The sequence below is a fragment of the Lagopus leucura genome, unplaced genomic scaffold (genome assembly GCF_019238085.1).
Source record: "Lagopus leucura isolate 7727_CA_CO unplaced genomic scaffold, USGS_WTPT01 Super-Scaffold_739, whole genome shotgun sequence".
In the NCBI taxonomy this organism is placed as follows: domain Eukaryota; kingdom Metazoa; phylum Chordata; class Aves; order Galliformes; family Phasianidae; genus Lagopus; species Lagopus leucura.
The window spans coordinates 17,460,774-17,483,557 of record NW_024962255.1 but is presented as its reverse complement, the minus strand read 5'-3'; the positions used below and the strand labels follow the sequence as shown (position 1 = coordinate 17,483,557).

Below are 22,784 nucleotides of genomic sequence, written 5' to 3'. Positions count from 1 at the left end.
TCATTAGAGAACATCTACTTCTCCAGTGGAGCTCTAGGATGCTGGCAACAAAGGTCTAATTCAAAGGTTCTTGTTCTAGAACATCTGTTCTAACATATATTCTACATCATGTTAACACCAGAATGCTATCCAATGATTCCTCCAGGTTACGGAAGTAGGTTTTTTTGCAGTTCTTACACATCAGCACCAGCCATGTGGTCTTTTGTTTGTGAAAAATTGCACCATGTCTTAGAAATGCACCTTGCACATACAGCAAACGCTGGTAACTGTTTCAGCAGCCTTTCATAACTCAGAAAATTCTTTCTACTGCTTCAAATAGAGCCCTGAAGACCTTCCATCTCCTGAAATCCCCAGAAGATAATATTCAGCTGTCACAGAACTGCAGCTGAAAACTTTAAACTGATTTTGAAATAACCAGACAAATCAGATATCCATCTGATGGGAAAAATGTGAGGAAAGTACCCATAAGACTACCATTAATAATCAGCAATTGCCAATTTACTTTGCAATTCACTTAATTTAATGTTACTTATCTAATTATCTCATACATAAAGCAAGTTACCTATTTACTTATCAGTATTCTTTTCATGCAAGCCATGGGCAATTTGTTCTCCGCTTCAGAATTCTTCTAAAGAAGTTAATGGTGACAGATCAAGCCAGCTGAATTACTGAAATCAGATTTAACTTTTTATTGGATCCACACAGATACAGAGATCTTAAACTAAAAGCTGATAAAAGCTCTGCAACAGATGATACAGATCTTTGTGAATATCAAGATTACAAAGAATTTAGAGACGCCCTTTAGAAAGTCTGTAGGAATCACATCACATATTTAGTGCCTAACGCTTCCTTCTGCTTTCATTTTACATTAAAAATTATGAAATTCAAATCAAACTTCTAAATTTAAACTTTTGTGCATGGCTTTGCCAAATTCATTAGCCAGATTGTTCTGTATCTCTCCATTCCTTTGTAAATGCAAGACCAAAGGAGACTTCTTCCATCTGCAGAATTATACATAAGAAATAATGTTGGAAAGAACATCAGGAGATCACCCATTCCATTTTCCTGTCGCACGTCAGGTTCAATTCCACCTAGCCATTCATCACAGATGCTTGCCTTTCATGTCTGTAACAAGCTTCAGTCTGTAAGAGTTCACATATACTCTAGTTCTTCAAGGCCTTTCAGTAAAAGCATTCCATTAGCCTTCCCAGTGACAACATACTTGATACAGCTATTCTTCACTGGTTCTGCAAATGTTATATTTATGAAATCTCACAGACATTCCATTGAATGCAAGACTTGGAATACTGGACAAAAAATAATGCTGAAAATCATTAATGCATGCAAGCACTCTCAGTGTAGCTTTCCATTCTAAGCAGGAAGAATTTCAAATAAAACAATTTTCTCCTTGCACATCTTACTTGCAGACCTTAGGGATAAAAATATTGATTGTTTTTATGCCCATATGCCTTGCAAATGTAAATTTTACACCTACCTGAGAGCAGTACGATAGCTCACTGTGTTCTAATCACAAGCTGATTATCCACATTTCTGAATTTCCCATCCATCCCAATCAGGAATGCAATACAGCTGGGAAAGTACATTCAAGTTACCAGAAACTTACCAGTGCTGTGAGAAAGATGGAAGTAGCTCTTTGCAGAAATCACTAGCATTTAAAAAAGCTATGAACATACTATATCATTATGGATACATAAAGTTACTGCCATACCATTAGATCAGTGCACCTTTTAATCCAACCCCAGCTACCTTATCAGTTACTGATAGCAGACTTTCTGGAGACTGTTCCTTGTATCACTGACTTGTTGATATTCTGAAAAGTAATACTGGAAGAAAAACAACATTCAGAGTAGAAATGTATGCAAGTTTTCTGCAATTTGTCCTCTAACTATTGAAAAAAACTCTAGCACAGACCTTGGGAGGATCCTGAAGGTGAAAGGAAGTATTTTTGAGTTCATAAAATATGCCATGAATGGGTCTTAGTTTACTTGGATGTATACCTGATTAAAAGGCAACAGGGCAGCCTAAAATTCGTAATTGAAAATAGAGACAACAAACCAAGAACTATTATGATCTTATTTGGAATCATGTTTTTATGTTCTCCATTAATATTTCAGCCCATCTGATGTTGCAACTCAACTCTACCCAAAAGCTTCAGAGTTATATAATATTCATGAAAATTTAGTGTGAGAGTAAAGAACAAAGCATTTTATTTCACATGGAATAAGAACTTTGGTGGAGACTCAACTGACAATTTCTGTGGTTGCTGTTCTAGTATAATCCCTTTCTGAGAAAGTAAAGATAAATCACAGCAAGTATTTAATAATGACAGGGCCAAATTCATTTTGGGTGCAACTCCCATGTTAATGTAGTTAACTTTCATTTTGGCCTGTAACTTAGTATGACTGCAAAAAAAAAAAAAAAAAAAACCAAATCAGAAAACATCCTTTCTCTGTTCTTTTTATAATGAACAGAATACCCATGCAAAGCCAAGCTGCACAACAGTGATCGGCCAAGTCAATTTTAATATGTGTGAATTCTTGATACTAACAGGTATTCTGTCTATGAATATCAGAATAAGATCTCCACTTCCACTGTGATAACTTTAAAAGAATAACAAGTATTGAATATACAGCAGGGATAATGAGCAACTCTTTCAAATGGAACAGCTGAATAGCAAATGCCTTAAGTTCCCTCAAAAAGAATTGACAGAGATTGGCCTTTCCCTTCAGAAGTGTTGAATCTGAGAAGATAAACAAATATGAACTGAGCAAACATGGAAAAATGGGGATCTCTAAACAAAATATTTCTGCCTAGTAATTTAAATGCAGGCAGATGCAATAGCCCCCTTTAGATCAGCAAGTACAGCTGGAAAAATCAGATAAAAACTCCAGCCTCCCCATGCTAGTTGATCTAATACAAAACACTAGATCTACACACAAACCTTGCTTTGTCTCCATTTTTTTCGCCACTATGGCCAGGATATGATTACCACTGGATTCAGAGAAAAGCAATGAAAGAATCCTGCACCACTAAAAGCATTCTGACATAGTATAAAATGTCCAAGGCAAATATGGAAGCAGTAAAAGTGACATGTACGTGTATTTGCACTTATCTGGAACTACGTTTGTTGTAGATTTTTAAAGAAAATTTGGAAACCTGTCAAAAATTCTCAATTGCTTCTGTATGTCTTGAAGAAGTCACCTTCGCATTCAGAATGCCTATATGACTGAGCTCAGGAAAATAATGTATCTAAAAAATATCCATTTTTATATTTGTAATGTGGAGAGAAGAATACCAGTACAAAACCAGACAACTATAATGGTACGAGCACACAGGCATTTCTAATAGTAGAACAAAGAGCACTTGCTCCAAAGACAGACTACAGGCCAGGTAAAAACTGTTCCTGCATCTCAAACAAAGGGAAGATGAGCATGCAACAAAGCTGTATTGTACATAGTTTGAAAACAGATGCCTGATAAGCTTTTACAGAGAGGAGATACACTTGTTATCTGTCATAGTTACTATAGCTACATTTTAAGTCAAGCTTTTGTACTTTCATAGTTGCCTTCATTCATTCCTGCAACACTGCTTCTTCTGGAAGGGCGTGAGAACTCATTTGTGCACTGACACCATGCTCTGATTCTGAATCCACAGAGGAACCAAAGCCCAACAAGTTTTAAACACAAATAACATGTACGTCTTAAATGATGATACAGTTCTAGTTTGTTGAATCTCTACCACTTGTAGAGAAGTTTACATGGATCCCGAAAGCAGCTACTATAGTTCAAGGGAGAGCCACAAGCACTATGTGCATTTCATTGACCTAGAGTCTCCCAAAAGCACTCTGCAGAGGTCTGCCAAAGCTATCATGATGGTCTCCTAAGGTCTGGGAAAACTACGAATACATAAGCTGGAAAAACTGGTGCTACCTGACAGTGCTACTCACTGTAAAAATGCTACAGTATCTTAAAAGATCCTAACGTCCTAAGGACATAGCAGTGTCCAACGCCCGAGAGAGCAATGGGTTAGACTTGACTTAGGGACACGCTTGCCATCTACTGGTCAGGAGCAGCTCATCATGCTTCTAAGATCTCCCAGCATCTGGCTAATCTAGTCCGCCATGTGCAGAAACCCTTCTCTGCAATCAGCTCAATACATCCTCTTGACTGCAGCATTACTCAGGCTATGAAAATCCTGGAGAGATACCAACCCAATTTGCAAGAAAATGTTTGCAAACCCAGATGTAACCATCGATTGTTCCCAGCTGCTCCTGCCTTCTTCTAAATTCCACATATAACCTCCCCTCCTCTTCCACCCCACCAGCCCAGCCTTTCCACAAATTTCCTCAAATTCCACTTGTAAACAGGGGTGTGGAGATGCAAATCACAGCTGGCCATCACAGAACAAACACTTCCTATAATGGCACACTGCAGCCTTATCCAGCCTACCCCATCTCCCACTCCTGCCAGTTCTCCCAAAACACACTCGTGTTTACTTTGGCAACTTATTCAGCAGGTATTGATCTCACTCTGAAGTGTACCAGGCTGAGTTCTGAACTTGTACTGAGTACTGAACTCAGCAAGAGCCTTTGCTTCCTAGGAAACAAGCAGTGTAAAAGGACAGAACATTCAAAGCTTTGTAGGCTGCTGGCTAGAACATAAAGACTGGTTCTAGAACTGCGGGAAATATTTCCTCAAAATTGCTTTTGAACAGGAAATTGGATTCATCTCCCCATCCACCTCACACTATTCCACCTGAAAAATCTGTCTATTTTTGCTACAGCAACAATCTGGGTGCATAAATTCCTTATGCTCTCCTTCTCCTGGATGGTCTGTAGCTTTCCAACCCAGAGAAGGAGACAGCACATACTCCAGGAAGCACAGCAACCAGGTACATCCTTTCACAATAAGATGTCTCCAGAGACAGGAACTACTTCAGTACAAGAGAGTTTCAAGGCAGCATTACCAACCTGGTTTTCAGCTTGCTTGAGTTACCATTGGAATTTCCACTGGGAAAGTTTGCTTCCATTTCTTAATGGAAAGAAATACACTGTAACAATCAGAAAGATCAGCGCTGTGGAACAGCAATACAGGAGGTGTAATAGCAAAGGGACAAACACAAACGGAAAGGCATTAAAAGGAGTTCTCACCCAACTCTGGAGATGTAAGCTGACAGGGAAAACATCACAAGGGAGGATCTCCAGCCAGAGACCTTTCCCCTGTGCCAGTCAACCCTTAAATGAGGTCTAAGAGAGGTGCAGCCAGGTTCCACCCCTTCCAGTCACACAACTGAATTGCTTTCACCTGTGCTCTCAGGGCTGACTGGGTCCTTTCCCCAGGTGCTCAATCAGCAGTTCAGGCCATGACTAAGCAGTTAACATACATATATATCCTTTTTCTCCCTACATAAGAGTTTGTGGTGGTTCACAGATCACTGAAAAGTTTAAATTGCTTGCTCTAAAATAAATCATTGTCTTTATTTCAGGCCAGTTCCTAGTAACACCACAGAATTACCTTTTTAGCTCATACCAGCTGGCTAGCATCTCTTCTAAATTAAACTACCAAAATGAAGGGATTACATTTGGTAACATACATCTGGAGAAAATCTTCCAGCAGATCCTGGCAGCTGTGGGTATCAACAAAATTAGTTTATCTGCTACTAGTCTAGACTATCCTTATCAGAAGCATAAACAGTGGACCATAAGGCAGAAATAGAAGACTAGGACTCCAAATGGACAAACCTACCATAAGTACAGCATTTTATGACATCTTTCAAGTATGAATGAACATATCCTGAACTCCCAGTGAAATAAAGTCAGAAAAGAAACAATTGTGATACTTTCATTACTCATGGAAATAACGTATCAAAATGCCAATATCTGTCACTTACAAATTACATAAAGAGAAACTATAGTTAAACCTACAAAATACTAATCCTGAGGCTGGATAACAGCAAGTTCCATCATATTCCAGCAAAACTAAGAAAAAATGAAAGGTGCTCTCCACCTCACACAGCCAGCCCACACACCCTAGCTAGATTACTTTTGTAATCAGTTGAAAGCTACAGACAGGCCAAGCACATAGACATAAGTATACCTTTGGACACATATTACGCAGTGCTACCAACTACGATAAGTCAGTCTCAGTTTCTCCCCCACTGACTACAAAGACATCATAACTTGATTACTCAGATGCAATGCCAGCAATGCAAACATTAGAACAATAGCCTACAACAATGCTACTACTTATGATTAAGAGTAACATTCGTTAGGGCTTTTTTTAGGTTTCTCTCCATTTATAAGGCCTCAGATAGCCTGGTAAGTGTGCCAAGACAGCATATGTATTAATTAATGAATACAGATTAATTTATCAAAGATTTGAGATAGCCTCACACTCCCCATGAAAAGGCCATTCTAGAGAAGGCCCAGCACAGCCCAGGCAGTAATCTCCCACTCCAAGGATAGCCTGACAGTACCTGAGCTGGGAAAGCACAGCATGGCAGCGACAGCCACAGGTCCTACAGATACTGCAGAATGAACAAAGCAACAAATAAACTTCAAGGTCCATCCAGAAAATCCAAACATCAGCTCACAAGCAACACCAGAGACAGGAGCTCTTCAAATCAACACACAAATGAGAATGTAACCCTGAAGTTTGGGCTTAAATAGTGCTCCTGACCATGTGACTGGTAGCCCAGGTAACTGCTCAAGGCAATCAAGGCCTACCAGTGCACTCAAAACCTGATAAAACGAACTATGGAGCTGATCTTTATAGCTGTTTATATTCATTCACCTTGTTTGTTGTACATATGAACACCCAGTATTTGTGAAAGCACTCAAAAACCACACAAAGCAAACAATCCTTAGGTATGAACTACTGCCTTGTCTGGAGTCAGTACATTTCACACTTGCATTTGTCTATCTTCACATCACATATCTGAGGTAAAGATAATCAGAGCCATTTCACAGATTCAAAGGCACAGTGTATTCTATTTCCCACTACAGCCTATCCTGATCTCCTGCACTGAAACATTCTAGCAGCAAAGAGTGCCAGAAGATGATGGGAACTGAGTCTGTGCATCTTGGTTCCTAATTTCTTACTTTTTGTAATTATATATTGTAGACAGTGTGGTAGCATAGGAATACAGGCAATTCTTGCCTCATTGCAAGATGGACAGAATAAACTTCTATCACTGAGAGGAAGGATGGGAAGTCTGGCAGAAAGGAAGGTTGTGCTCATCAGAGACCAGAAGAAGAGAGTGTGGATCTAGAACAGAAATCAAAGGTGGAAAATTGTTCTTGAGTGATGGAATGGACTGAGATGGCTTTATTTGAGAGATAAAGCTTTTTGTACCAACAGCAGGCACTGCATTATATGCCCAAAGTCTTCTCTCAACATTCTGAGCCTTCCAGGGCTCTGCATGAGCTCTGATCATCCTACTTGCTCTAACACCTAAAAAGTACTGATGCTGCTTTGTTTATTTTCTGAGGTATGAAGATAATTTCAGTATATTAGAAAAAAAAAAAAAAATGAACATACAAGAGCATTTTTTTACTGACCATATATCATTCTTGTCGCACCGTGTGATTTTGGATGGAATGTGAAAAGGGTTTTAGAGTTCTGCCATCAATTTCTAAGAGAATCTGCAGCCCACTGCATTTTATCCGGTTAATTTCTAATTAATATATTATATACTTAAGGAATGGTGCAATATGGTCCTACCTAATGGTGTAGCATTACACATAGCACAATATTTTTGTGAGTGAAAAATGAATGAGCTGTCCTACAATAAGTAGCAGACGGAAAATTGGACTGAAGCCCAAATTTAGTAATAATTTATGTTTCATCAACTTCCCTGGAGTTCTAACCTTCATTATTCCTGCTACCAACTTTACTACTAAAAGAGTCAGGCAAAATTATTTTAATATAGTTTTGAGAGTTCTAACTCTGAAGTGAGTTAATAAGTTACTTTGCCATAGAACAAAAAGATTCCCTTCCTGATGCTGTATATCCCCTCCTACATTTTCCCTATGTATTTCCCACATCTATGTTGTATGACAAAAGAGGCATGGATCACAATAGTTCCTTTGTGCAGATGTCTTTAATTCCACAAGAAATCTCATAAAAAAATAAAAAAGCTGTTATTAATGATATGTAACACTATTTATATAATGATGATTTTAGCAGGAAGCTTAAAAATCTGCAGTTCAAAATCTTGAATGCATTGCTCTAACTATAGAGAGACTTTCTCCAAGTCCTGGCTTGCAATGCTTTGACTTGAGCTATTTAAGAAAAAGAAAAAAAGAGACTCTACTTGGCAAGAGCTTTAATTAGCAGAAATTTCCACGCTAGGAATATTATTCTGCATGAGCAGAAATTGCATAGCTCTTGCCTCTAGATGCCTTAGAGATGCCATTGATTGACCATATTCAGAACAGGGGAATTATGTGACCCAGTGCTAATTTGAATTCCTTTACCAAACACATTTTTATTTCATCATCTCAGATGCATAAAAGAGTCAAAGTACCAGAGCTTTAAAGACTCAGAATTCCTGCTGTTCTGCAATAAAATAAGGCAAGAAATATTAGACATCCCTGGTTGATTCTTTAATTCTTTCCCAACGGTGTCAAAGTATCAGTGTCCTACAGGTTTTAGTGCAGGTTAAAGACTGATACAAAGTGTATGCCTGAATAGGAGTTTGGAGTGAGTTAAGGAGAGAGAGAACGTTTAATGGGACATTGGTCCAAAATAGCCCAGCTTGTTCCTACCTCCTGCTGCCTCTTCCTCCTTTTCACAGGACCTTGATTGTATAGAAATAGTACAGACAAAAACCACAAACAACAAAAGATTCGCTCACACCCCCAGTGGAGGTCATGAGCGTGCTACCATGGAGAAATTAAAAAAAAAAAATAATCCATCAAAGGCTGCTTTGGCTTATTTATAAGCAAAGATTAATTAATAGGAGGTTTGATACTTCAGTAACTTACATTTGGACAAATTTGTATTTGCAAATTGTTCATTTCAGACACTGAAGGGGCACAGAGTAATGTGGCCTGGTGCTAATTTTAAAAATGAATCAAACCTTTCTTTGTAATGGTCCAAAAACTACAAACTTGCGGTTCAGAGCCTTTCAATAGTATCTGCTCAGATTTGAAACTCCAAGGTTAAAACATCACAAAAGAGTTGTGTTATACACAGCAATAGTAGCTTTTTCCAACAATTTTTCAATTATTGCATTGTATACTCTCCAAGAAAAGTAACTGTCTTGGCTACTGGAGGATAAGATTTGAAAAGAGAGGCAGAATGAACAAATTCTCTAAAAATACACTGGCCTCCATTATACATTGCCTTAAAATTGCTGTTCACTGTGACAGATCTTCTGCCCACTGGGTGACTACAAGCTAGGATTCAGAACTACCTGTGTCACATGATGGATAAGTGCAACACGCACCATTCACTTTCAAATGAACGCCCTCCGACCTAAGCCATGTAAATCCTTCAGAAATTCACCCTGGTATTCTCCTCCTTCAGATTACACATGGAAATAGCCCGGTGACGAAAGTTTACCCGTGCACATCCCCTTTAACCCCTACTATTTAAGCATCTCCTCGCAATTATCAGTGACCCTTGCTGCACTCTTGGCTGCTTCACACGGGGTCTTCCTGAGCGCCGACCCGACGGGACCTCACTGCTCTCCGGACTGCTGGAAACAACCGCTATTTTCGGCACTCCTTTTTCACGGCAGAGCCTTCAGCTCCGCCGGTCCGAAGGGAGAAAGCCCCCGCACCTCCTCCTGCATGCGTGTATGCCCCCGCTCCTCACACCACCCTCGTCCACTCGCCCTTTGCTCCCTTGGCATCGCCCGTTCTGTGCTCACTTCTGCCTTTTAGCGGGGATTTCTCGCCGCTCCCTCGCCCCCACCCCGCTGGCTCAGGCAGCCAAGGTGCCTGCTCGCTGCCGCGGCGAGGACATGCGTCTCCAATCAGCGGCTGAGGGCTGATTCCGTTAGAGCCTTTCCCCGCTACGCTTAAAAGATCGGGGAAGCCCCACTCGGGAGCGACGCGGCGTCCGCTTCGCGGGTACCCGCACCCCTCACAGCCCTTCGCCCTGCCCCGCCACCCCCAGCTCCTCGCCCCGCGGGCGCGGGGATTGGCCCGGCGGAGACGGCATCAGCAGCGGGGGGAGGCCACCCCCACCACCCCCTCGTCCCCGTGTGGCGGAGCCGTGCGGGACAGAGCGAGCCGCAGGCAGCGCCCGAACCGCCGCCGCTCCGCTCTGCGCCCGGCCGCCCGCAGCAGCAGCCCCCGATGGCCGCCCGCCTGGCCTGCTGCCTCCTGCTCTGGGCCCTGCGGCCCGCGGGCTGCCGCTGTTCTGCGGGGCAGGGCGCGGGCAACCAGCTCGGCTGCACCGCCGAGCCGCCGCCAGCCCGGGACTCGCCCGGCCCGGAGCCCCGCGGGGGCGCCCCGCAGCCCCTGGCGCTGAGTAGCATCGCTCAGGACATGGTAGCTGTCCACATGCTTAAGCTCTACGAGAAGTACAACCGGGAGGGGAGCCGGCCCGGCCACGGCAACACGGTCCGCAGCTTCAAAGGCAGGCCAGGTAAGAGGACGGGGGGGGGGGAATCCGCCGCCGCCGCCTGCTCGCTGCTCTTTCGCTCTGAAGCTCAGGGCTCTCCCCGCAGCTGTCAGTGGCTGCGGGGTGTCCCGCCCCCCAGGGGTCTGCGCAGCCGGGGGGAACGCCAGGGGACCCTGTCTAATATGGGGATGCGATGCCTCTCCTCTGTTTCGCGGGTGGTTTCCCATCGCTGCTGACAGTACTGTCCACCAACAGCATCTGCCCCGAAGCGGTCAGCCTCTAGAAAGCCTCCAGAAAGCCTCCGCTGCGGGAGATGCGAAGTGTCAGCGAACGGAGCGCCGTTCCCAGACCTTTCCTGAGACGCCCCGAGCAGCGACTGCTGCAGCTGCCGGCGCAGCTCCGAGGTTTCTAGGAGTGCCGCCTACGGGACCGTCTCAAGCTGCTCAGCATCTCGGGCTCTCGCGTCGCCTGAACCTGAGGCAGATGCTTTACTTCCTTCTTTACTTAGCTGGAGGCTGGCCTATGGAGATGCAACAGCACACATACTATTATTTCCCTCGAAATAAGTTCTTTACTTAGTTGGTGTTCTTCACATTTGTTATCTGTTGACGAGGAAACTTAAAATAACCATCTGGAAAATGTCTTCCTTTGGTTGACTCTTATTAGAGTTAGAGATCATAACTAGAATGTTGGTTCTTAGAGAATGAGGATGGTTTCTAGAATGTCACTTGTTACACTTACAGAAGAATTGTTTTCATAGGCACAAATAATAGGTGACTTATCAGCGAATGGTCACTAGATTACTGTACAATAGTTCATACTCTATAGTGCATATCAATTAGATTTTTATCCAGTGTCAGATGTAATATTAAAAAGTCATCCAGTCCGTTTTAGAAGGAGGGCATCCCGTGGAAGATAATGTGGCTAACGACAATGTAAACCAGGAGTAAAGGTGTACAGTATCTGCAGTCATTTGGGAGGAAAATAAACCTTCGTGCTTTACATCATTAGCCAGCTGCTAACTAATAGGGGTTAGGAAGGAGCTTTCACTGTGAGTGGTTATTTCATGACCTCCCCTTTCTACTTGTACTTTTCCTGGCAAACTAATACTCAAGTGATACTTGCTGCTATCCAAGCAAGGCCCCATACCACTAAGAGTGATTTGGTAGGAATAAAATACGGAATAATTTTTCTTCTTTTTTTTTTCCCCTCCCTCAGGTAACTTACATCCACATGGCTAAATTCAGTTTCAAAACATCAAAATAGCATTTCCTACCCATGCAGGTGGCACTGAACAACTGCATGCCAGCATTTTGCTCATCTATCAGGTCATGACAGATTCTTGCAGAGTAACTTGCATAGAGTCATGCAGCAGGAATAAAACACACCTGTGTCTAAACTCATTTCTCCTGTATTCCACCTGTATACCTTCTCTACTGGGTTCTGTCTCTCCCCAGTAATATGTGCAACGTGAAAACAGAAGCTCCTTTGCACATTTTATGACAAAAAAAAAAAAAAAAAAAAAAAAAAAAAAGATGTTATTTCTTTTTAATTCATTGGACTAGTGATGAATGGTCAGAAATGAACCACAGAATGACACAACATAAAGGGAGGGGAAAAACTTGCCAGTCAGTATGGTTTCCTTTTCCCTCTACATCCTCCAAGAAATTCTTGTGTTCTTCTGAGAGAATAAATCAGTATGATCACCTAACAAGATGTGGAGTATCTCATCTTAATGAAATATAGATGACATTTCTTATCTAGGTAAGCAAAACAGATTCTACCTACAATGACTTTTTCTTTGATGTTCCAAGGAATGGGCTTAAAAAAATTAGTCCCCTTCAGAAAACTTGTAACCTTTTATTTTTATTCTGCAGCTTAAAGCCCCTTGACATTGCACGCTCTAGCATCTGTGATAAAGTGGACTACAGTTACAACATGTCAGCCCACACTTAGTTTGTTCCATCATCATACGCATTTACTGAGGTCTTCTCAGCTACAGAGTTGTACTGCTATTTAGCCCTCAGAAAGCATACATCCCTTAAAGGGTATGGACTGTTTTGTCTGGGTTATGATGTAATAGTAGTCCATACTCAGTGTGAGCTAATTGCTGCATAGCGTATGAATTCTGCACCTGTTCCAAATATAATGTTGTTTCTCTGGCAGCATTTAGAATTGTCTAGCGCTTTAGGAGTTTTCCACAGACATTTCATCACCACTTCTCAACTCACCTCCACGTGTGTTCACAAGAGTTGGTTGCTTCTCTGATAAAGTGCTGAGAGATAAGCACTTAGTTCATAGTTCAAGTTTTGTTTTAGTTCAGGACAAACAAGTCTGTAGATATTTTTTCTTTAGATGTTTTCCAGTTTTCAGAGAACTTTGTAGCTTTAGAAAACAGCACAAGTTGACCAAAGTTAGCTGCACAGTCAAGTCATAAGTGGCTTTGTAACGTAGTTTCTTACCAAATGTGAGATATGAAGTTATTGCCCAACTTCATCTAGGTTGCTGAGACAAGAGAATTGGTCTTTGTGGCAGCAAACAGCTGCCTAAGCCACGAAACCCTCCTGCAAATTGCTTCTTAAAGTTCAGTCTCATTCCCTGAATGCCATCCATCTTCTGTACTAAATAAAGCACAGGCTTTGGTGAAGACTAGAAAATAGCAGCAATTTAATTAAGACTGTTTTGTGCGTCTGTGAAAGAAAAGCAAATAAAGATTTCTCACAAAACTGTAGTTCTGGCCTCTAGAGATTTACAGTTGCTTTAAAGTTATTTCATAGCTTAAAAGCATTTTAAGTTAGGTTTTCTGCATATTGTTTTTCATATATGTTATCAGTAAATCTGCATTGCTAATCTTCACTTACTGCAATGCAGTGTTCTCCTAGCAGGTGGATTACCCCTAAAAGCTACTTTCTTTCTTTGGCCACTTCCTTGTTCTTTTTCTACGCATCTCTGCATACACCTTCAGTACATCTTTCCTGCATCCTGAACTTGAAGTTGTAGGAAGGTAGATACAATCAGTAAAATATTAATAACTTTAATAATATATATAGCTAGTACCGTTCAACTAAGAGTAGACCTGTAAAGCATAACAATTCTTGGCTGAAATACTGATAAAAGCATGAATGATATGATTAATTATTATTATACTACTATGCTTTCTCCAAAACTCAGGTTTCCTCAGTCTCTAACAAAAAACACACTTCCAGGCATTTTCCAGCTTTTCAGTGGCTGTAGATGGACTCTTTACTAGAAAGAGATTTGATTTTTTTGTAATTCGTTTCACTTCGGAATACAGAACTAATTTAGAAAAATCTAGATTTCCTTTCCGAGCTCTAATTCCAAATTCCCTTCTCATGCGCAGCCCACATTTGAAACACTCACATTTGAAACACTTTTATCCCAAAGATGCATAAGCTTGAGAGGTTTCTGTAGAACTGATAGTGCTAGGAGAAAAATACTCCAAAGACTCGAATCTAATCTCTTATTTTTTCATAAACTGAGCATCTTTGGACATGACTAGTACTGACAAAAGGTTTTCTGATAAGAATCCTGTCTTGAACTGCAGAAACAAGCAGGGTTGCATCACGGAATGCCACCTGTCAGCTGCTCTGCCATGTTTGAAAACGTTACTGAATGGGTATCAGTACAGGCTGTTCCATTTCACTGCATTAGGAAAAAAATACAGCTCGTGTGGGTGGAAATTTTCTACTGAACCACTGTTACTTCCAGACTATCTATGCAGTCTTGGGATTAGTGAACAGTGTAACTCACTGTGGTTTAGTCCAAATGATTACTCTAGCCAGCACATATCTGAACTGGAAGACAGCAAGCACCAATTTAGTAGTTACCCACTATTGTCCTTTAATGCTTTTTATTACCAGTCTGAGCTTAAGAAAGCAGGGATCACCTCCTAGTTCTGCTACCACTTTCCTGTATAGTTTTAAGCTAGTCTTACATATTTTTCCTATGCATTTTATTGATCTGTAATAAGGGAGTAAGCGGTATGCCTCTGAAAAAAGGATACTTGTCAAGGGCTATCTTCTCTGCCACGTGCAGCGTATGTTTCACTTGGGCCAGGTATGTTACCAAGAACACTATGCATATAGTGAAGTACAGAGAACAAGGGAGATGCTGTCAAAACATTAATGTCAATGGAGACATGATGCTCTATCTAGACATGTTATCTGCTCATGTGCCATAGGAAAAGTTATGTTTAAGTATAACTGCAAACATTGCTTGCACCGTTTTAAGCTGAAGTGACTCCAACAAGCTGAATCTACTACCCGGATGGAAGAGAGTAAGCAAAAAGCAAATTTAACTCATCCACTTGTAAGGATGAGTGGTTTGATTGATGGTGTTTTGTTTGTTATTGTTGCTGTTGTTTTTATCTTGGATATTTATAATGGTTTCCTTGCTCTTTTGCAGAATTCTTGTTGCAGAAGCCCCTGTACTGCTTCAATCTAACATCCATGCAGGATTCAGAGATGGTTCTTGCTGCCACTTTTCACTTCTATGCCGACAAACATCCTCGGCACCGGGAAGTGTTTTGTAAGCGATCCAAGAACTCATCGTGCCGCCTCCTACACCTGCCTCCCATCCTGCGGCTCAACCTCATCTTCCGAAGCATCCCCCAGAATTCTGCCTATGGACAACTGAAAGGGAACATCACTGTATTTCTTCAAAGGCGAGGGGCTTGGCATGCCAAGGATATTTCACATATCATAAAAGAATCAAAACGATCCGCAGAGCTTATCCTCTGTGCTGAGCTTGATTCTGGGGAGAAACACCAAGGCTTCCCTGAACAGGTCACCAGTCATTTGCCTTACATACTGGTTTATGCCAATGACCTTGCAATCTCTGAACCTAACAGTGTGTCTGTCACCCTACAGCGTTATGACCCATTCCCTTCCAATGATGGGGATCGAAGTCTGTCACCTAATGCTTCTGCTGATACTCGAGTCAGAAGGGATACTTACCTTTCTAGTTCTATTCAGAACAATGAATTGCCAGACGTAGAGTATAACAATAAATACGATAAGCATGACATATGGAAGAATGCCTACAAGTCCTTGAAGCCAAAAGCCTCTCGTAAAGACCGAAGGAGAAAAGGGCAAGAAAATACAGAAATGCTTGCAAAGTCTCAGGTGCTAAACTTTGATGAGAAAACAATGAAGAAAGCAAGGCGAAAACAGTGGAATGAGCCTAGGATTTGCTCAAGAAGATACATGAAAGTTGACTTTGCGGATATTGGCTGGAATGAATGGATCATATCTCCCAAATCTTTTGATGCCTACTACTGTGCAGGGACATGTGAATTTCCAATGCCCAAGGTAGCATGCCTTTTCATTGCTGTTAGCTTGCAAATAGTAGACTACTGGTCTGCCTACCTGGCTACTTTGTTAGCTAGATTTTACCTTTAGACTTCTACCCATCTCACTGCCTTCTGATGCTGTGTTCAACCTCATTTAAGCAGCACTGTTTCTACTCTGTTTCTACCATTCATCAGAGTGCAAAAAAATTTAAAAAGTTATTTTTAATTTCAGCTGAAGAATAAAAAATCTCTGAAGTTTACCTTGGGGTTACACACTAAACCAAATTATTTTGGTGTGGTATCACCACAGTATTAAAACTAATAAAACAAGGTGCTGTACCAAAATATTTCTGAATTCCACTGGTACTACCTTAGGAAAAAATTGAGGGATAATGACACATTTTTAACTGAAGAAACTGCTTGTTACTTTGAAAATAAGAATGCCAATTGAACTGCTATTTGTCTCGAAATTCTTAAGTGCTTCCTTAATTAAGGCTTAAAATTAAGAAAATCCTGCTGGAGCTAAAAAAAAAAAAAGCTTTCTTTTCCATATACAGCAGAGAATGCCAAGTAGCTGTCTGTAACGCTCTAACTCCGGTGTTTTGAATTCCTTCTAGAGAAGCAGTGTGAAATTTCCTAATAAAGAGGCAAATATGAAGTTTTTGAATTCTAGTGGAATTCTGATTTGGCCTTCTCCCAACTTACTTACTCTATGGCAACAAGCAGAAATTTTGGCAATCCTGTGCAATGCAGAAATTCTTTGCACTTTATAGGGCTTTCAGATAAAGGGCAAAGGTTTGAAGCAGAGCATAACATTCATGTTCAGAAAGTAATTATTTTGCAGTTCAACCTACAAATGGTCCAATTATTCATTTAACTGCCTTTTTTTTTTTTTTTTTCATGTGAACCCTCTGCCCATAAGTAATTGATAGTGTTTTCCAGAAAAGGGTATCAAAGCTCTGAGACAAGAATCTGCCCTATAGGGTCTGATGTATGCTTATGTTGAAATCAGTAGTATGACTGCAGGAAGAGTAGATATGCAGGCTAGTTTAAGTCCAGGAACAGTGAAAATCCAGATTTCAGGGTGGGGTGAAGAAGTGTGTCCAGACCAAATATTCTCATGTAACTGGCCAATGCTGACCCAGGTATACATAAACTGATGGATGAATCTGGAATCTGGCAAAAATTAAACTTGCAGAGGCTCACATACAGTTCTCACTTTCTGTTGTAGTATAGAAAGATCACTCAAAATACAAAACGCAGCTTAGGAATATGGGTCCTGTGCCATGGTCTAATGCATTATTCATACATACCAAAGAAATGGAAAATAACACACCTGGCTTCTTGTAAGCAAAACACTATGGCACAAAGAAGCTGACAGAATCAAAGGAGATTTGACACATTTATAGTTGGAACAATGAAATAAGCTTGTATTGCTGACTTATTTAATATTGCATCTAGAAATATTGCTTGCTATAAAATACAGATTTTCTTGGAAATCTAAACCATTTTAATTCTCAATGTGCTACTTAGAGAAGAATTACTGTAGCTATACTAGCATCTTGGTGTCAAAAAAAAAAAAAAATAGAACACCCAGATTTGGGGGTTTTAGTTAGATTTGTTTTGGAGGTCCACTTTTTGTTAGCTTTGTATTTTTAAGGGAAAAAGCATACAGACAGATTCACAGTTTTAACTTATTAAAATCATGGCTTCCAACACAGCAAGGACAAGTAGGATATCTGCATGCTTGAATGAAACTTCAGCTCAGGTCAGAGTATGAAAATTACTATGAAGATTGTGGAAGGAGAAATAGCCTTTGCTGTTGCACATATGTCTGAAGTCAGGAAAGCATGCATCCAATCTTTCTAGATCTACATCAAAGGCTGGTTGTAGCTCTCAGTCATAAAGACTCAGACCATGCAGTCAGCTGGTGATGGAGAAACAAAACTTATTTCCGAGGAACTCTTTTAAAATTGTGGACAGAATCATATGCTTGGGATGTTGGGAATCATCACACTGAAAGATTATTTTTATTTAGTACATCTGTACATCTAACTTGACTGCATTTCTTGATACAAAACAGCACTTGTACAAGTTGCTTTGTCTCAAGTTCATTTACCTTGCCACTGAAACCTTTATTCCCTGACTGTGCATTGTGTAGTACAGTCATTTAGTAGTGCAACCCTTTGTTGTGCCGAGAAAAGTTAATTCTGCCTCTCTGTTCTGATAGGGGGTTTTGATGTCATGTATATCTACATGCTAGAAACTGAGCTTGACCAGCAGGAAAGGGTAAGATTTATTTACACAGAAGGTTTAAAGTGAATGCTTCATGAAGACAATACAAATTATTTAAGCCGGAAGATGCTGAAGCTTACCCAACAGGACTCTTAGATTTTAACTTATGCATAGGAACAAGTAGGCTATAGCAGCTCGGGGCTCATTTTGTGTATTTATCCATGACCTCTTTACTCTGAAATATGAGATCAAGTTCTATGGACTTCATGCTTGTAACTTTTTCATGCAGTCATCTTATTTAAAGAAAATTTATATGCTAAGAAATATCTTGAGACATCAGTCTCATTCAGGTATGTAGACATATTTCCAACATTACCTCTATGTTAGCATCGAGATAAACTGCATTTTCAGCTGCCATAACAGGAATGCTGCATTAGTTTTGATAGTGCTTTACTGACTTCTGTTGCCATGTCATGCCTCTGGTTCAGTGGCCATGGTTACCACTAAGAAACCAGCATTTGGATACATCTTCTCCCTTATCAATATAATTAGAATAATCTCAATTATGTCCTTGTGAAAGCATCATTTATGATTTTCAGTTTTAATTCCACTCCCAACATTAAAAAACAAACTTTATTGAAGCTAAGAAGTACTGCTTATTAATATGTGGCAGAGGGTGTTCTTTTATCAGTAGGTTCATGATAAAGCAGACATTAAAAGGGACATAAAGCAGGAATAAGGAGTGAAGCCTGAAGAATTTCAAATTTACTTTTCAACTACATCAACACACTCTTGTTTTCTGAGGTTAAAATTTCCTCCAGCTAGGATTGTCCTAGAGGTTAAGAAAGAGTAGAAGCTGCCCAATGGGTAAAATTAGTAGCCAGCATTTAAGACATAGTACTTGCCCAGTACCATCCCTACTGGGCATTCAACTCAGACTTTCCATCTTTCCACTTCAGCACTTTGGTATAAAGGTTAAAGTCAAGCTCAGCCCAAGGTCACGGAGTGCTTGGGCCAGATTTCCAGAAGGGCTGGAAAATTTAGAGCCTGGCTGGATGTGGGATGGGTGTGCTGCTTGGCTCCACTGTGGGTATAGGACTCAGGCAGCCAGATTCTACACAGGGTAATATTCCATAACAGGCAGCTTTCTCTTTAAGCACTGTTGCTCATAATATGCACGCTTCCAGGCATTAGAAACCTAATTAGTGCTGTCATCTTGGTAGCCTGATTTACTCAGGCTGAATTGTTTGTAACTAGTTTCAGGGGTGACAGCTGCTCTCACTGAACTTGGCTCACATCTGTTTGTTCCCCACAGTTACCAGAGGCTGTGTGGCTGGAGAAGATCCTTGCAGGATCTTCTGCATGTTCATATGTGGGGATTCTACAACAAAGTAATTGGCACGGAAGGCAATGATGGTGGCTGTTTGTTGCATGGGGTAAACAAACTCTGTTTCAGTAGTAGATTAAGATCTGTGACTGTTACAAGTAGCACTATGAAGGAATAAAGGACCATTTCAGGAGGTTTGTCATACAGGTTATTTCAAGAACTAGATTCTAGGAGCTTCAGTTCTTTGAATTTCTAAACTCTGCAATTGCTTGTATACATAAAGGCTACTTCCATTTGTCTTGCTGTCCAGATTTGCTGACACAAAACTTATTTCTACTTCATATAGCAAACACTAGACTAATTTACTGCTGCTTGTTTGAGGACAGCTTTGAAATCCTAAGATTAAGGGTGGCATGAGAGAGTAAACTGTTGCTAATTATGCCAATGCACGATAAATACAGAAAGGCTCTTTTCAGGATTGGTCACCTGTTGGGACCATCTTGACAGGGATGCTGTCTTGAAACACTGAAGAATCACAACTGGATTTCACATTCTGCCCCTGTAATGGTTCGCGTGAAGTCGTTTTAAATAAGGAACAGCTAGAAGCATTTGTAGAAATTGAGGTCTGTTCTGAGTTTCTGGTATGATGTCATACTTAAATGTATCAGAATTGAATAATTCTTAAAAAACATTGTTTGATTTAGCAATGCACTGCATAACTTCTCATGATAAATAATGTTTCATATATACTTCATAGTTATCTGAAAAATAAAAAGCACATGAGACTAATTCTTCTCACTCGAAGAATCTGCTTCCATGTTGAGATTTGCAAATTTCTTCTTTTTTGCCCCCAAAGTGTCACTTGTACCAAATCTGATGAAAACTACTAAAACTGTAGCAAAATGCCAAATATGACCACACAGATTTGATCAGCTGTTACTGCACTCATTTTTGGGATTATTCAAGCATGACATATGAACAGGAGTCACCGAAGCTTCAGCCTCAGTGATGAGTTGCATGCCTCACTACTGCATCGTGTACTTGGAGAACATTTATTCAATGCTATGCTGAGGCAATGACACAGAAAGGTTGACACCTGTCACTGCTTCACTGGTAAACCTCTGCTTGACTGTATGTACCTGAAGCAACAGAACTGGTAAAAACTGTTTAGTACTATTCCATTGCTCAGATTACAAGGACCAAGTGTAACTTCTCAATACATGCTTTAAAAAAAATTATTTTATTTAAAAAAAAAATAGGAGTAATAAATAGTACACTATTTAGTAGCTAAACATAAGTCTTAGCTCTCCTTCTTCTATTTTCAGAGCCATTATAGCTAATAGCATTTCTCAAATAATTTTCCACTGTGTCAGAAAATCAACAGATAGGGTGGTTCAGCACCCTAAACAGTATATAGATACGAAGCTGTGGTGAAATCTCACTTCATGTTTTTCCTGCTCTCTCAGCCTTTTGTTTTCTCCTCCCATTTCAAGACTAGCTAGGAGCTTGGGTGTTGGGGGAGTTTGCTGAGGAAGACAGAGGGTAGCAGGCAGACTGCAGGTATCAAGTATTCATTTGCAAGGGTCCTCTGATTACCAAACGCTTTGTGAGATCGTCCATATATTCTACCTGCTTCTAGAGCACTTATTTTAAACCACAGTAATTGCTCCAGGAAAATGTAACTAATTCCAGCATAATTTATACAAGAAGTATTACTACAAGACTGAAACAATTTTTTTGGAAATATTTATAGTAGCCAATTTTCCCAGTCAGATAAGAAATAACTTAGAGCTGAGAAGCATGCCCCCCCCCTTAGCCCTTTTCTCCTGCATACCTGCCTCCAGCATTTAATAGCTACCGTCATGGACACAATTCTCTTTCCAGGCAGCTGACTGCTGCCTGTGCCACCAGTGCCCTCCTCTGGTATTTATGAAGGCAGCAGAAGGCGTACAAACTTGGACACATCCTGAGCAAGAAGGCTGGAAATGTGAGGGCATGACTGTGCTGTGTGGCCTTGTGAGTCAATCACATAGATTTCTTTTTTGATAAACAAGCAAACAAGAAATCCCACAAGCACACTTGTAGTCATTTTCCAAGCCCTCTTGGGAAAGAGACTTCTCATAAACGAAATAATGACCATTTCCTTTTCTCTTCCAGGTTGTCAGACCATCAAATCACGCTACAATCCAGAGCATTGTGAAAGCAGTGGGAATCATTCCTGGCATCCCAGAGCCCTGCTGTGTTCCTGACAAAATGAGCTCACTCAGTGTCTTGTTCTTAGATGAGAACAAAAACGTTGTTTTGAAGGTATACCCCAATATGTCAGTTGAAACTTGTGCCTGCCGATAAGTTCATACAAATACAACTTCAACAACACCTACAGATCCTGCCTGACTGCACTGGGAAGTTGTAAATGGGAAATGAATCCTCTTGAGTTGACAGATGAATGCAAGTCTACAATTCTTCTGCAGAAGGTGTGTAAAGAGAAGAGAATAATACACGTGCCCACCTGAAAGGATATGCCTTAGTATATCATTTGACTTGTACATTCACCTTCCAGGCATTCAATACTTTTACAAAATTTTCCTAACCCACCTATCCAAGACACGTTGGTATTTAGTGAGAAAATTATATGTAAAGTTTTCCATAATCAAAAGACTAAAACATGTTTTTATATGCTATTTCTACTATTTTTATCTCTTCGATTACTTAAGAAGATGAGAAGTGAACTTGCAAAGGCAGGCTTATATAAGAATATCACTTCTGTACACAAAATATTTTGCCTAAAATACTCATAATCTGCATATTTATACTGAAAAACATGCTGTAATAAAGGGCTTAATATGTATATTTTCTTCAGGAAGCAAGTATATTACACTGTCATAGAATCATACAATCATGGAATTGTTTGAGTTGGAAGGGATCCTTAAAGGTCATTTGGACCTTTATGATGCTATATATATATGCAATGAACAGGGACACCTACAGCTCCATCATGCTGCTCAGAGTCCCACCCTTGAATGTCTCCATGGACAGAATATCCACCACCTGTCTGGGCAAACCTTTTCAGTGCCCCACAACCCCAATTGTAAAAAAAACTTCTTCCTTCTACCCAATCTACATCCCCCTCTTTTAGTTTGAATCCATTTTCCCTTGTCCTACTACAAAAGACTCTTTTAAAGATGCTGTCCCCTTCTTTTCTTCTAGCCCTCTCAAGATACTGAAAGGCCACTATCAGGTATCCCTGGATCTTTCTTTTCTCTGGGGAGAACACTGAGCCACCACTGGCTTTCTGGGCTGCAGGGGTACATTGCAG

At 40.5% G+C, this 22,784-nt stretch overlaps 1 protein-coding gene across 1 annotated transcript; it reads left to right on the top strand.

Annotated features, from left to right (window-relative positions):
- Positions 1-10,327: 10,327 nt before the first annotated feature.
- On the top strand, positions 10,328-22,383 carry GDF10 (growth differentiation factor 10). The gene is made up of 3 exons (XM_042863064.1): positions 10,328-10,619; positions 15,021-15,925; positions 21,626-22,383. The coding sequence occupies exons 1-3, from the start codon at positions 10,328-10,330 to the stop codon at positions 21,815-21,817; spliced, it is 1,389 nt and encodes a 462-aa protein (XP_042718998.1). The 3' UTR covers positions 21,818-22,383.
- Positions 22,384-22,784: the final 401 nt, after the last annotated feature.

Excerpts from the sequence above, each read along its gene's own strand:
- GDF10 (XM_042863064.1), top strand. The coding sequence starts at position 10,328 with ATGGCCGCCCGCCTGGCCTGCTGCCTCCTGCTCTGGGCCCTGCGGCCC. Across the intron at positions 10,620-15,020 it reads CAGCTTCAAAGGCAGGCCAG|AATTCTTGTTGCAGAAGCCC; the intron begins GTAAGAGGACGG and ends GCTCTTTTGCAG. Across the intron at positions 15,926-21,625 it reads GTGAATTTCCAATGCCCAAG|GTTGTCAGACCATCAAATCA; the intron begins GTAGCATGCCTT and ends TTTCTCTTCCAG.